This window comes from Heterodontus francisci, chromosome 25 (assembly GCF_036365525.1).
Source record: "Heterodontus francisci isolate sHetFra1 chromosome 25, sHetFra1.hap1, whole genome shotgun sequence".
Lineage (NCBI taxonomy): Eukaryota > Metazoa > Chordata > Chondrichthyes > Heterodontiformes > Heterodontidae > Heterodontus > Heterodontus francisci.
In genome coordinates, this window is record NC_090395.1 from 28,451,228 (window position 1) to 28,467,144 (window position 15,917).

At 44.8% G+C, this 15,917-nt stretch overlaps 2 protein-coding genes across 4 annotated transcripts in view; both read left to right on the forward strand.

Annotated features, from left to right (window-relative positions):
• The window catches only part of rpl10a (ribosomal protein L10a), a 401,386-nt gene that overhangs the window by 149,630 nt on the left and 235,839 nt on the right, over nucleotides 1–15,917 (forward strand). The gene's annotated exons all lie outside the window — the stretch shown is intronic.
• The window catches only part of LOC137383799 (sphingomyelin phosphodiesterase 2-like), a 59,852-nt gene that overhangs the window by 36,917 nt on the left and 7,018 nt on the right, over nucleotides 1–15,917 (forward strand). For all 3 annotated transcript variants that reach the window (XM_068057015.1, XM_068057016.1, XM_068057014.1), the window contains exons 5-10: nucleotides 802–895; nucleotides 1,637–1,726; nucleotides 2,329–2,411; nucleotides 2,495–2,627; nucleotides 10,632–10,736; nucleotides 10,860–11,016. In XM_068057015.1, the coding sequence (XP_067913116.1) occupies nucleotides 802–895; nucleotides 1,637–1,726; nucleotides 2,329–2,411; nucleotides 2,495–2,627; nucleotides 10,632–10,736; nucleotides 10,860–11,016 (662 nt within the window). The remainder of the gene's footprint in view (nucleotides 1–801; nucleotides 896–1,636; nucleotides 1,727–2,328; nucleotides 2,412–2,494; nucleotides 2,628–10,631; nucleotides 10,737–10,859; nucleotides 11,017–15,917) is intronic.

Genomic DNA, 15,917 nt, shown 5'->3' on the forward strand with positions numbered 1-15,917 from the left:
ACACAGTGGATTATGTTTACCAATAAACTGCACTCTGTCAACTTGGAGTCTCTTGTACCATAAGTCTCCCATTACGGTGTTTTCTGTGACTGTCTTGGTTGTGAATTGGGGAGGAGAGGCTAAGATTACTAGTGTTCAGGGGAGTGACAGTGACATTGGCCCCAATTTTAAAAGGGGGAGGGTGCTCCTAAGTGGGTGGCGCACCCAGAAAGTTCCAGAAGATGGATGCCCGGCCGATCTTATTGGCAGGGCCTCATTTAAATAAATGACCTCAGTATCTCACTGGATGCCTGGCCAGATTCACTGCCTGGCTTGTGTGCAGAAGTGGGAATTTGCCAGCAGGAGGGTGTAGCCGTGGTATCTGTGTGAACAGTCCATGGCAGTCAGTGGGAGGAGGGATCTGGAGGCGATTGGTGATCAGGGAAGACCCATGGACACCTTGGCGACCTGGGCGGAGCACTCCTGTTCCTCCTTGGCCTGTGGAGTTCTCAAAGTAGCACATTTTCAAGACTTAGGATCTTTTCTGGTCAGCCAGCATCTCTCTCTCTGATCTTACTGTCAGGCTGCAGGCAGCATGAGATTCTCCTGATGTGAGAATGATATTACATCGCAGTGCAGTGACATCTAGGTAGGTTGCTGTGTATGGACTGAGTGGTGATTTCTGTTGCTCTATCTGTTTTGCTTACGCCACAAGTGAGGGCAATTTAATTCAGAAATAGGTGTTGAAGCTGATATATAAATAGATCTGTCCAACCGCTGACCTTAAACCACTGTGAATGTGTTTTACTGGCTCTCTTTCAGCGGGGCTATAGGAAGCGGACTGTGTGTCTTCTCCCGATACAGAATAACCGACTCCTTTCTCTACCGCTACTCCCTGAATGGTTACCCTTATAAGGTACAGTAGATGTGTTTTGGGCAAGAGTTTAATAGTCAAATTAGAAGCAAGCTCCTAATCAATATAATCTCTCTTCTTGGCTAGTCCGTCTAGTTTATCTGTGGCACTTTAATACTTGGGTTAAAAGCTCCCTGATGGCTCAGCTGGTTAAGGCAGCAAGGACACACAGTCAGGACAATCCTAGGTATGGTCCCTGATCTGTGCTGATTTCAGTCTGGATAGTGGTCGGACTCCAGTAACTAACTGGTTTAGGGAGAGGATGAAATCGTGCTGAGATCACTATCCATTGATCCGTATTGGGATGTCTATGTTGGGGCATTTATTTGAGGAGAGCCTAACGCTTTGCTATGATTTCAACCCACGCCTGCTTCAATCACTCAAAAAACCCACACAGGATCACTATCCAGAGTCTCTCAATGGGCACTAATAAACTTGCTCGAGTGTCAGGAGTTTCTATGCCAGGATAATGGGGAGAAAATTAACAGAAAAACGTAGAGCAAAAAACTTGACTCCCCTGCACAGAGCGAAGTGTTTGTAACACAGAATTTGTCCAAGGAATTGCTCATTGGGGCTTTAACCAATGTGCTGCTCCTCGGGCTGTAACCAGTTCTATAATCCCTGGGAGAGCAAGGCCTCAGATTCAGTCTGTCCGTTTCCAGTACCACAGAGATTTAGCACAGCATTTATACAGTGCAAGGTAGTTCTGATAGAGAACTAACCCATAATCCTGCTGTCTTTTAGTTACACCATGGCGACTGGTTTGGCGGGAAATCTGTCGGATTAGTTATTCTGAACATAAAAGACCTCATTGTCCACGTTTATGTCACACACGTAAGTGGCAGCTGAGAATTCAAGCTAGCTGTGTGTCGGTGAGAATGGGAACATAAACAGCATGCAGACGTTGACTACTCTCTCTTGCATGCATGAAATCACGGCCCTCTATCTGTGCGACTGCCTGTCTGTCTGTCTGTCACACAAGTGCCTTCCTTGCATGCTTGGTTGTGCATCCCTTGCACCACTCTTCGATTACATCTGTCACTCTTGGTGTTTCTGTCCATCTCGGTCCCCTGCCCTTTCTTCCCTCTCCCCCTTGCCCCCGCCTCCCCCATTCCCATCCTCATCCCAACGCCTGCTCCCTATCCCACTCTCCCCCCGCCCCCCCCCTTGCCCCGTCTGCCCCTTTCGCCTCCCCCCACCTCCTTCCCCCTTTCTCCTCCCCACCCCCCCACCCCCATCCCAATCCCTCTTTCTCCCCCCACCCCCTTGCCCTGCCTTTCCCCCTGCCTCCTTGCCCTCCGCTTCTCTCTCTCTCTCTTTCCTCTGCCTTCCCCCACCCCATGCATTTTCCCACATCATCCTTCCAAAGTACAGTTTTTGGTTGGGAATATTTTTGCTCTTGGCATTTCCTGTGCTTCTCATCTCCTGTCCTGCAGCTTCACGCAGAGTACTGCAGGGAAAAGGATGATTACCTCCCCCACCGTCTGCTGCAGGCCTGGGAGCTTGGACAGTTTATACGGTAAGATGTATGCAAATCCTGCTGATCCTTGCTTGAAACCCGTGGAACCCTTTCAGCACTCTGACCTTCTCTTTCTTTGCCAGCCACACAGGCAAAACAGCAGATGTCACGGTTTTGGGTGGAGATTTGAACATGCATCCCTGTGACCTGGGGAACCGACTCCTTCAGTGCTACACGGGGATGAAGGACTCGTTCTTGGAGACTGAAAAATTTGAGGTAAGTTTTTGTCAGAAACTCTGGGACCCGTTGGTGTCTTTCATATCCTCAGAATGTCCCAAAGCATTTTCCAGGCAATGAAGTACTTCAAGTGTAGTCACTTGTAATATAGGAAATGCAGCATAGAATGTGCACACAGGAAGCTCCCAAAAACAGCAATTGGATAATGACCAGATTATCTGATTTTAGGTATTGGTTTCGGGATAACATTCGAACATACGAATTAGGAGCAGAAGTAGGTCATTCGGCTGCTCGAGCCTGCTCTGCCATTCAATAAGATCATGGCTGATCTGTTTTGTGTCTCCAATACCACACTCCCATCTACCCCCGATATCCTTTCATTCCCTTGTCTAACAAGAATCTATCTACCTCCGCCTTAAAAATATTCAGTGACCCTGCCTCCACCACCTTCTGAGGCCGAGAGTTCCAAAGTCACACAACCCTCAGAGAAAAGATTTCTCCTCATCTCTGTCCTAAAAGGGCGAACTCTAATTTTAAAATAGTGCCCCCTGGCTCTGGACTCACCCACAAGAGGAAACGTCCTTTCCACACCCACCTTGTCAAGACTGTTCAGGATCTTATATACTTCAATCAAGTCTCCCCTCACTCTTCTAAACTCCAGTGAAAACAAGACCAGCCTGTCCAACCTTTCCTCATAAGACAACCTGCTCATTTCAGGTATCAATCTAGTAAACCTCCTCTGAACTGCCTCCAAAGCATTTAGATCCTTCCTTAAATAAGGAGACCAAAACTGCACACAGTATTCGAGAGACTTGCCCTTCACTTGGTTAAAATAGTGGAACCACTAGGACTGCCCGAGAGGGGAGACGGGGCCTGGGATTCATCTGAAAGGCAGCACATACAACACTGCAGCAGTGCCTCAGTACTTGCACTGGGAGTGTCAGACTGGATGATGTGCTCAAGGCTCTGGAGTGGGATTCAAAGTCTCGTTCTTCTGGCCCTGAGGTGAGAATGCTACTTACTGGGCCACGGCTGACACACATACTGTAATCTTCAATGTCATCAAACATCCCTGATTCAGAATGACACTCGGAGCTTGGGAGCCAGGCAAATTCTTGGTTGGCAGCCAGTGAATGATATGTAATTTAGATGGACGTAAAAGATGGTACACTGACTTTTTAAAAGGGGGTCTATTACTTAAGGATATCTGTATCTGTTGGGAGAACTGTTCCCCTTTCTGCTGACTGGATTCCTGAATGGTGAGAAGGATCTGCAGAATGTTCCGGATGTAGAAGCACTTAGCGGTGTTACAGTGAAGAATAATTTATTTGTGGCCACTCGCCCTGTCAGGTGACTGAACTGGTTTATTTTTCTTTATTTAGTACCTTCCTGTACCATCAGATGATGAGCATTAAATAGCTCTTTGTGAACAGCAGGTCAGCAGCTGCTTATTGTTTCAAACACAGTGCAGCATTGAGACTAGAAAATGCTGGAAACACTCGGCAGCTGCATAAAGAAAGGAAGAAATGGTGATGAGTCAGAGTGCTGGTCAAGGACTTTGCCTGAAATGTCGACAGGTTTCCTTTTTTTACTCTTGCTGAGTGTATGCAGCATTTTCTGTTTTTTCTTTTGTTTTCAGACTTACGGCTTCTGCAGTATTTTTTTTTGCTACCCTACAACTGCCCTGCATTAGAGACTGGAATTTATTGTTTCAATGCTATGTTAATCTGGACTGTTTATCAGAAACTGATAAAGGAACAGGCAATAGAATATGAAAGTAAACTAGCGCAAGGCATAAAAATGGACAATAAAAGCTTCCATAGGTATGTAAAAAGGAAAAGATTAGCAAAGACAAATGTGAGCCCATTACAGGAAAAGACAGGGGAACCTATAATGGGAATAAAGAAATGGCAGAGAAACTAAACAAATGCTTTAAGTTTGTCTTCACGGAGGAAAGTATAAAATACCTCCCAGAAATACTAAAGAACTGAGGGACTAGCATGATTGAGGAACTGAAAGAAATTAGTATTTGTAAAAAAAAAGTAGCACTGGAGAAATTAATGGGACTGAAAGTTGATAAATCCCCTGGACCTGATATTCTACATCCCAGAGCATTGATAGAGGTAGCTATGGAGATAGTGGATGCTTTGGTGATCATCTTCCAAAATTCTATAGATCCTGGAATGGTTCCTGCAGATTGGAAGGTAGCAAACGTAACCGTACTATTTAAGAAAGGAATGAGAGAGAAAACGGGGAAACCACAGACCTGTTAGCATGACATCAGTAGTAGGGATAATGCTAGAATCAAAATGTGATAACTGGACACTTAGAAAATAATAACAAGAAATGCTGGATTCACTCAGCAGGTCTGGCAGCATCTGTGGAAAGAGAAGCAGAGTTAACGTTTCGGGTCAGTGACCCTTCTTCGGAACTTCCGAAGAAGGGTCACTGACCCGAAACGTTAACTCTGCTTCTCTTTCCACAGATGCTGCCAGACCTGCTGAGTGAATCCAGCATTTCTTGTTTTTGTTTCAGATTTCCAGCATCCGCAGTATTTTGCTTTTACTTAGAAAATAATGGTAGGATTGGGCTGAATCAACATGGATTAATGAAAGGGAGATCATGTTTGACAAACCTGTTGGAGTTTTTTGAGGATGTGACTAGCAGAATAGATAAGGGGAAACCAGTGGATTATCAGAAGGCTTTCGATAAGGTCCCACACAGGAGGTTAGTAAGCAAAGTGAGAGCACATGGGATTGGGGGAAATATACTGGCATGGATTGAGAATTGGTTAATGGACAGAAAACAGCAGGAATAAACGGGTCATTCTCAGGTTGGCAGGCTGTGACTAGTGGGGTATTGCATGGATCAGTGCTTGGGCCTCATCAATAATTTGGATGTGGGGACCAAATGTAAAATTACCAAGTTTACTGATGACACAAAACTAGGCGAAATGTGAGTTGTGAGGAGGATGCAAAGGGGCTTCAGGGGGTTTTAGACAGGGTAAGTGAGTGGACAAGAACATGGAAGATGGAATATAATGTGTAAAAATGTGAAGTTATCCACTTTGGTAGAAAAACAGAAATGCAGAGTATTTCTTAAACGGTGAGAGATTGGGAAGTGTTGATGTCTAAAGGGACCTGGGTGTCCTTGCTCATAAGTCACTGAAAGCTAACGTGCAGATGCAACAGGAAGGCAAATGGTATGTTGGCCTTTAATGCAAGAGAATTTGAGTACAGGAGTAAAGATGTCTTGCTGCGGTTGTATAGAGCTTTGGTGAGACCGCACCTGGAGCATTGTGTATAATTTGGGTCTCTATACCTAAGGAAGGATATACTTGTCATAGAGGGAGTGTAACGAAGGCTCACCAGACTGATTCCTGGGATGGTAAGATTGTCCTATGAGGAGAGATTGAGGAGACTGGGCCTGTATTCTCTAGAGTTTAGAAGAATGAGAGGTGATCTTCTCGAAGTATACAAAATTCTTACGGGGCCCAACAGGGTAGATGCAGGAAGGATGTTTCCCCTGGCTGGGGGGTCTAGAACCAGGGAATACAGTCTCAGAATAAGAGCTAGGCAATTTAGGACTGAATTCTTTCACTCAGAGGGTGGAAATCTGTGGAGCTCTCTACCGCAGAGGGCTGTGGAGACTCAGTAATTAAGTATGTTCAAGACCGAGATCGATCGATTTCTAGGTATTAAAGATATCAAGGGATATGAGGATAGTGCAGGAAAATGATGGTGAGGTAAAAGATCAGCCATGATCTAGTTATATGGCAGAGCAGGCTCAAGGGGCCAAATGGCCTAATCCTGCTCCTATTTCCTATGTTCCGAAGTGCATAATCCCATCTGACACATCAGTACAGTGCTGAGGGAGTGCTGCAATGTTAAAGGCGCTGACTTTTGGATGAGATATTAAACCGAGGCTCCATCTGCTCACTTTGATGAAAAGCAGGATGTTTTTCCCCAGTTTCCTGGACAATATTTATCAATGATCAAGATCACTGCAATGTTGCTGTTGTGGAACTTTGTAATGTGCAAATTGGCTGCTGTGTTTCTCTTTGGGACATTCCAAGGTCTTGAAAAGTGCTATATAGATGGAACTTCACATTTTCTTGATTCATCTATGCCATTGGTGGGACTTTGCCTCTGGAGACAGGGGATTGACCCTACATCTTGTGAGGTGGTCGTTCATTCCCCAGACATATAATATAAATCAGGGTGGGAATGGGCTTCAGTCTCCTAGTAGTAAATTGCAAGACATTTTTTATGTTGGAGAAGTCAGCTGACAGCAGTCACACTTCTGCAGGCCAGAAAATGACAGTGTTGTAGGCTGGTGAAAATCTGGGCCTACGAGCCTGCCATTGGAGCAGGCAGCTCTTGCATAATAAGCTAAGCATGGGGGAGGTGGGCCTCGCCTCCCCAGCAGCAGCCTCAACAGTCAAGCCTCTTGCATTTCATTTGCACACCTGTTACCCTCTCCGGAAGCCAGCAGCAACTACTTATATTTATATAGCGCCTTTAGCAGAATAAAACATCCCAAAGCACTGCAGAGCAGCATCACAAAGCAAAATATGACACCGAGCCACATAAAGAGATATTAGGGTAGATGACCAAAAGCTTGGTCAAAGATGTAGGTTTTAAGGAGTATCTTAAAGGAATAATGTGAAATAGAGGGGTTTATGGAGGGAATTACAGAGCTTAGGGCCTTAGCAGCTGAAGGCACGCCTGTCAATGATGGAGCAATTCCAATCAGGGATGCTCAATAGGCTGGAATCGGAGAAGCGCAGATATCTGAAGGTTGTGGGGCTGGTTGAGATTAGAAGATAGGGAGGGTCGAGGCCATGGGGGGATTTGAAAACATGGATGCGCATTTTAAAATCGAGGCATTGCTTGCCCGGGAGCCAATGTAGTTCAGTGAGCATAGGGGTGATAGGTGAATGGGACTTGCTGTGAGTTAAGACACAGGCAGCAGAGTTTTGGATGACCTCAAGTTTACGGAGGGTAGAGTGTGGGAGACCAGCCAGGAGTGCTTTGGAATAGGCAACAAAGGAATGAATGAGAGTTTCAGTGCAGGATGAGCTGAGGCAGGGTGAAGTTGGGTGATGTTACAGCAGCCCACAACCAGCCTAAACAATAACTCCCCCACGATCGGAACAAAAGAAAAGGTGAAGAATGAGTGGGGAGAACAAGACTGGAGCCTCTGAGCTGTTCAGGTAGTTTGTAGCTGAGGGTTGCTAACACGCCCTTGTCCTGTTGAGCAGATCGTGGAGTGTTTCATCTGCTACTCTATAGATGTCCTAGGGTCAATACCGCTCTGAAACAGCCGCTGTTTAGTTGGGCCGAACTTGCTGTGAATTTGAATATGTGGATGAAGGCCCACCCATTATGTAGCAGTACATGAATCAAATTTCAAAGATGACCTGATCTACAAGAGCAGATTCTTCAAATGAAGCCCAAAATTGAATCACTGCCAGCAACTGACTGGCAGCCACCCATCATGATGTTTATGTAAAATATTGATACTAGTTAATGGGGATTAATGTTTTGTTAATGAAAATTCCGTTCATTCATTGCCAACTGCACTGCAGTATCACAGGCCTCATTATGTTTGAAAGTGAGATAGTTCAATCTGAAGCCAGGGTGTTAAATGTGAATAAAGGAAATTATGAAGGTCTGAGGGGCAAATTGGCTGAGCTGGATTGGGAAAATACATTAAAAGGTATGGCAATGGATAGTCTTTAAAGAAATATTACATAGTTTACAGCAACTATACATTCCTTCAAGGCACAAAAACCCAAAAAGAAAAGGCAGTCAACCATGGCTAACAAAAGGAAGTTAAGGATTGGATAAGATTAAAAGCCTATCAAGTTGCCAGAAATAATAGTAAACCTGAGGATTTTAGAATACAGCAAAGGAGGACCAAGAAACGGATAAAGAAAAGTAGAATCGACTATGAATTCTTTCTTTGTTATTCATTCATGGGATGTGGGCGTCACTGGCCAGGCCAGCATTTATTGCCCATCCCTAATTGCCCTTGAGAAGGTGGTGGTGAGCTGCCTTCTTGAACTGCTGCAGTCCATATGGTGTAGGTACACCCACAGTGCTGTTAGGAAGGGAGTTCCAGGATTTTGACCCAGCGACAGTGAAGGAACAGCGATATAGTTCCAAGTCAGGATGGTGTGTGACTTGGAGGGGAACTTGCAGATGGTGGTGTTCCCATGCCTCTGCTGCCCTTGTCCTTCGGGGTGGTAGAGGTCACGGGTTTAGAAGGTGCTGTCTAAGGAGCTTTGGTGCATTGCTGCAGTGCATCTTGTAGATGGTACACACTGCTGCCACTGTGCATCAGTGATGGTGGGAGTGAATGTTTGTGGAGGGGGTGCCAATCAAGTGAGCTGCTTTGTCCTGGATGGTGGTGAGTTTCTTGTGTGTTGTTGGAGCTGCACCCATCCAGGCAAGTGAAGAGTATTCCATCACACCCCTGACTTGTGCCTTGTAGATGGTGGACAGGCTTTGGGGAGTTGGGAGGTGAGTTACTTGCCACAGGATTCCTAGCCTCTGACCTGTTCTTGTAGCCACGGTATTTATATGGCTGGTCCAGTTCAGTTTCTGGTCAATGGTGACCCCCAGAATGTTAATAGTTGGGGATTCAGCAGTCTTAGTGCCATTGATGGTTATATTTTCTCTTGTTGGAGATGGTCATTGCCTGGCACTTGTTTGGCACAATAATGTGGGGGAAAAGGCATTGAATTGGATGATCAGCCATGATTGTATTGAATGGCGGAGCAGGGCCAAATGGCCTACTATTTTCTGTTTCAATGTTCTACTCACAGATGCTGCCTGACTTGCTGAGTGGATCAGGATTCCCTGATATTGCAGTAACTGTGAGCCAATGGAGATCTTGATGAAGGGAACACGCAGTTAAAGGGATGCCTCATTCTACTGGTTCCTAAGCCACTGAGGCACCATTTTAAAATAACTGAATGCCGATTTACCGTTGCATTGTTTTCTCCTCCTCTTTTCCAATGTTTCTCTTTAAAGTAGTAACTGGTGATGAGATTACTGCTGGGTCCTGGCTTGAGTGAGTTACTGAGCATGAGCAGTCTGGAGAAGCGAAACCAGCACACACAGTTTAAATGCTTCCAAGTTAATGACTGTGTATCTCTGCTGATGGTAGCAACCTCTTCCTTGCTGTCAGGTTCAATAACTTCTACAAGCCAGTTTACTTAGAACCATATAACTGACATTCGTCCCTGATCTTTCCCTTTTCCTCTCTCCTCTCCTGAAGGTCCTGTGTGCATGGGGTGCTTTCCAGCAGTTATCTAACTTTTGAGCATCAAGTGTGTATGTCAGCCATCTATTCAACCACAGTATGCATCACAACCAATCTTCATGTTATTCCTTTATTCGATGTAGACACTGGCCCTTCCAGCAGGGGTTGCTAGCGAGTGATTGAGCACAGGAACTCTGGGTTTAGTTTAGTTTAGAGATACAGCACTAAAACAGGCCCTTCGGCCAACCGAGTCTGTGCCGACCATCAACCACCCATTTATACTAATCCTACACTAATCCCATATTCCTACCACATCCCCATCTGTCCCTATTATTTCCCTACCACCTACCTATACTAGGGGCAATTTATAATGGCCAATTTACCTACCAACCTGCAAGTCTTTTGGCTTGTGGGAGGAAACCGGAGCACCCGGAGAAAACCCACGCAGACACAGGGAGAACTTGCAAACTCCACACAGGCAGTACCCAGAATTGAACCCGGGTCGCTGGAGCTGTGAGGCTGCGGTGCTAACCACTGCGCCACTGTGCCGTTGTTTGTTTCCTTCTCTCAGCCAAGAGTTCCTGAGGCCACTAGCAGTCCCTTTGCTCTCAAAGGTTTGCTGTTGAAATACAGTTCCCTGAACTATTTTTAAAGTGTTACTGATGACATCAAGCCAAACTGGGAGCAACATGGTTGAAGGAAGGGTTTTACTCAGCACGCTAGAGGTTCCATTAAGGATTTTCTACTCTAACACTTTTATGTTTCCTGCAGGGCTGTGAAGATGGGTACACTTTGCTCTCTCAGAATTGCTTTGCCTCAGTCAGTGACTCGCAATCATTCCCCGCAGGAATTCGTATTGACTACGTTCTCTATAAGGTAAGGGACTGGATCCAACCACACTTCACGAAAACAAATTGGGTGGATTTAAAGGCAGGGGAATGAGTTTGGAAATGGGAGATGTGGGAATGATTTCAGTGATGTGTGTTTGGGAAATCCTAGGGATCAAGGGGATTCCCTGTGAAGTGTGAGCACCTGACAACTACAAGTGGTACAGCGCCTGGGAAAAGCATTCCATATTCGGACCACGAAGCTGTGTGCGCCACATTGAGTGTCCAGAAAGACGAGACTGCTATCAGCGGGATGAGACATGGTGAAGGTAAGTCACATTGCTGTTTCATGTGGGCCCAATGCCCATGTCATTGCACTTTAGTGGGATTGTGTTGAAACTGAACTGACTGGGGCTTTTTTCTCTAGAAAAGAGAAGACTAAGGGGTGACCTGATGGAGGTCAGGGAGTAGAGGTTCGATCGTGTGGGCATAGAGATGTTCCCAATTGTGGGGGTGTCGAAAACTAGGGGTCATAAATATAAAATAGTCACTAATAAATTCAATAAGGAATTCAAAGAAACTTTGTTACCCAGAGAATGGTTAAAACGTGGAACTTGCTACCACATGGAGTGCAGTATAAATTGTTGCTCCCTTCAAAATTTGGCATTCTTGCGTCGGTCCTGATGAGTGCAAGATGAAAAGCTTCAATAGCATGTCTTTTTTTTTTCCAAGTTCTGTACTACTAAGTGACTATCTTTGGTCTGCTTGTTTGTCAGCTGGTGTTGTAGTGACTTAAAGCAGCTCCACTGTTCAGTGCACTGAATTACTGAGTCAGCAGACCCTGGAAGGTCCCGGCTTCAATATCCAGCCTGTGCTGAGCCATAGCTAGGCACAGGCTGAGCACTGAAGTTGGCCTCGGTGACCTTGGGACAAGGAGGGGAAAATTGCCCTTTCCTGAACCTGTGTACAAAGGCAGAATCAGCCTCTGTTGTAATGGCCTCAAAGTTGAATAGACTGCTGATGATCCCTGCCTAAAAATGGTACCAAGAGCTGTATAATCACACCTGAACATGAGTCAGTATGCTCAGGAGAGATGGGGAGAACATTTTGTGGAAGAAAGGAAGGGACAGAAGCACCATTAGAAGAAACTTGAGAGGTGTAAGAAGGGAAGTAAAGTTAACAAACTGCCCCAGTAGTTCCATGGGAAAATTCACTGCTTGGTGGAACACTAAATCACAGAGACTAGGAAAGTATCAAGCTTGATTCCTGAGCAGGTTCAAATTTTGCTGCTACCAAGGCACCTCTCAATCCCATTCCAATTAATGACATATTCCAGGGCACCACATGGAGCAACGTCTACAGATTTACTGAAAGTTGGTTGAGATTTATGTTTAGCACATTGCAGTGGAGTAGAGTTTCCCCTTTTGAGGAAAATTGTGTTCATTGTGGGAAGGTTTTTTTCCCTCGGGTTTCCACTCACTCACTTGCATATCATTGAACACGAATCTGCCATCAAGCAGTGTTTTCAAACATAATTTTTTTAAGAACTGCTTTAAAAATATTCCTTGATAGATTTGTAGTCACTTGTGCAGTTGGTTAATATAAGCTAAAAATGGCTTTATTGCAAAATGGAAGTATTTTTAATCACAGTGTCAATCTACCACAGGTGAGTAACCCAATTCTAAATTTCTGAAAATCACTTAATATATAGAACCATTTCCTAGTTTTATTGGGGTACAGAAGTCAGTTTCTTAGAAAATTAAAAACATTACCTTCTAATGCTTATAAAACATGCCTATCAGGGTCCTTGTGCCCAAAAGAACCAAGTTAATTTTTGGAATCTCCTTGAAGGCCTATAAAGGAGCACAATTCGCGGAAACTCAAAATGGTGATTAATTCAGCCTGAGGGAGGGACCAAACATTCAGAATCACAGCATTCACAGAATTGTTACAGTGCAGAAGGAGGCCATTCAGCCCATCGTGTCCGCATCGGCTCTCCGAAAGAGCAATTCACTCAGTTCCATTCTCTCGCCTTCTCCCCGTAACCCTGCACATTCTTCCTTTTCAAATAACTGTCTAATTTCCTTTTGAATGCTTCAATTCAACCTGCCTCCACCACATTCTCTGGCAGTGCATTCCAGACCTTAACCACTCACTGCATGAAATTGTTTTTCCTCATGTCACTTTTGCTTCTCTTACCAAATACTTTAAATCTGTGCCCTCTCGTTCTCGATCCTTTCACGAGTGGGAACAATTTCTCTCTATCTACTCTGGCCAGACCCCTCATGATTTTGAATACCTCTATCAAATCACAGCCTTCTCTTCTCCAAGGAAAACAGTCCTAACTTCTCCAATCTATCTTCATAACTGGTTTCAGGGATGAGGTGCTTCATTTTCTGTATTCTCTCCAGTACCCTCACGTCATTCCTAAAGTGTGGCACCCAGAACTGGATGCAATACTCCAGCTGAGGCCGAACTAGTGTCTTGTACAAGTTCAACAAACTTGCTTGCTCTTGTACTCTATACCTCTATTAATACAGCCCATGACACTGTATGCTTTGCAAACCGCTCTCTCAACCTGTCCTGCCACCTTCAATGACTTATGCACATATACACCTGGGTCCCTCTGCTTCTGCACCCCCTTTAGAATTGTACCCTTTATTCTATATTGTCTCTCCATGTTCTTCCTACCAAAATTAATCACTTCACATTTCTCTGCATTGAACTTTTATCTGCCACCTGTCTGCCCAACTTGTCTATGTCCTTTTGGAGTTCTACATTATCCTCCTCAAAGTTCACAATGCTTCTAAGTTTCATATCATCTGCAAACTTTGAAATTGTGCCCTGTACACCAAGGTTTAGGTCATTAATATATATCAGGAAACGCAAGAGTCCCAACACTGATCCCTGGGGAACTCCACTACAAACCATCCTCCAATCCAAAAAATATCCATTAACCACTACTCTTTGTTTCCTGTCACTCAGCCAATTCCATATCCATGTTGCCACCGTCCCTTTTATTCCAAGAGCTATACATTTGCTCACAAGTCTGCTGTGTGGCACTGTATCAAACGCCTTTTGAAAGTCCATGTACACCACATCAACAGCATTGCCCTCATCAACCCTCTGGGATACCTCCACAAAAAACTCCAGCATGTCAGTTAACATGGATTTGCCTTAAGAAATCCATGCTGGTTTTCCTTAATTAAGCTGCATTTGTCCATGGGACTATTCATTTTGTCCCGATTTTTTCTAGAACTTTCCTCACCGCTGAAGTTAAACTGATTGGCCTGTAGTTGCCGGGCTTATCTTTACACCCTTTTTTGAACAAGAGTTTAACATTTGCAATTCTCCAGTCCTCTGGCATCACCCCAGTGCCTCTGCGATTTCTACCCTCACTTCCCTCAGTATCCTTGGATGCATCTCATCAGGTCCTGGTGCTTTATCCACTTTATGTACAGCCTATCTAATACATCCTCTTCATCAATTTTAAACTCTTCTGGTATCTGAATTACCTCCTGTTTCACCATTCCCTGGGTTGTATCTTCTTCCTTGGTAAAGATAGATGCAAAGTATTCATTTAATACTTCAGCTATGCCCTTTGCCTCCATGTGTAAATCCCCTTTATGGTCCCTAATTGGCCCCACTCCTCCTTTTACCACCCTTTTATTATTTATTTGTCTATAGAAATCTTTGGGATTTCCTTTAATGCTAGCAGCCAGACTCTTTTCATGCTGTCTCTTTGCTTCTCTTATTTGCTTTTTCAGTTCCCCTCTGGACCTTCTATATTCAGCCTGGTTCTCAATAGTATTTTCTACCTGGCATCTGTCATAAGCACACTTTTTCTTCTTTATCTTAATCTCTACCTCTTTTGTCATCCAGGGAGCTCTGAATTTGTTTGCCCTACCTTTCCCCTTTGAGGGAACATACCTTGACGCTGCTCGACCTCTCTCCCCTTTGAAGGTAGCCCATTGTTCAGCTACTGGTTTTCCTGCCAGCCTTTGGCTCCAATTTATTCGCCCAGCTCCATTCTTACCCCATTGAAGTTGGCCTTCCCCCAGTTAATTGTTCTTACTCTGGATTGTTCTTTGTCCTTTTCCATAGTCAGCCTTATGATACAATAATCACTATCCCCTAAATGATCTCCTACTGATACTTGATCCACTTGGCCCACCTCATTTCCAAGAACCAGGTCTAGCAGTGCCTGCTTTTTCGTTGGACTAGAAACATATTGTTGTAGAAAATTTTCCTGAACACACTCTAGGAACTCTTGCCCCTCACTGCCCTTTACACTACTATTATCTCAGTCTATGTTTGGATAATTAAAGTCGCCCATTATAACTACCTTATAATTTTTGCACCTCTCTGTAATTTCCCTGCAAATTTGTTCCTCCACGTCCTTACCACTTGTTGATGGCCTATAGACAACACCGAGAAATGTAACTGCACCTTTTTTCTTCCTTAGCTCTAGCCAAATTGATTCTGTCCTCGACCCCTCTGGGACATCCTTTTTCTCCAGCACTGCAATGCGCTCCTTAATCAATACTGCCACCCCTCCCCCTTTTTTCCCTTTCCTGTCTTTCCAGAACCCCTTGTATCCAGGAATATTTAACACCCAGTCCTGCCCTTCTTTGAGCCAGGTCTCTGTTATAGCCACAACATCATGGCAATCTGCACCTGTACCTCACCAGTCTTATTAACCACACCCCATGCATTCACAAACATGCACATTAACCCTGATTTTGACTTTATTACTTTCTCCTTTACTCTGACCCCACCTAATAACTTACTATTTCCTACTCTAGTGCTATCCATCTCCCCCAGTATTCCATGCACCTTGGTATTCCTCTTTGATACTTGCTCCTGGTTCCCACATCTGACAAGATGCCAGTTTTGCTTCCCTCCGATTAGAGCTCCCTCTCAGGTTCCCATCTCCACTCCCTCCACTATTGGCGCACACTGGCAGCAGTGTGTACTATCTATAAGAGATGCACTGCAGCAACTTGCCAAGGCTCCTTTGACAGCACCTTCGAAACTTGCGACCTCTAGCACCTGAAAGGACAAGGGCAGCAGATGCATGGGAACACCACCATCTGCAAGTTCCCCTCCACGTCACACACCATCCTGACTTGGAACTATATCGCCGTTCCTTCATTGTCACTGGGTCAAAGCCCTGGAACTCACTCCCTACAGCACTGTGGGTGTACCTACACCACACGGATTGTAGCAG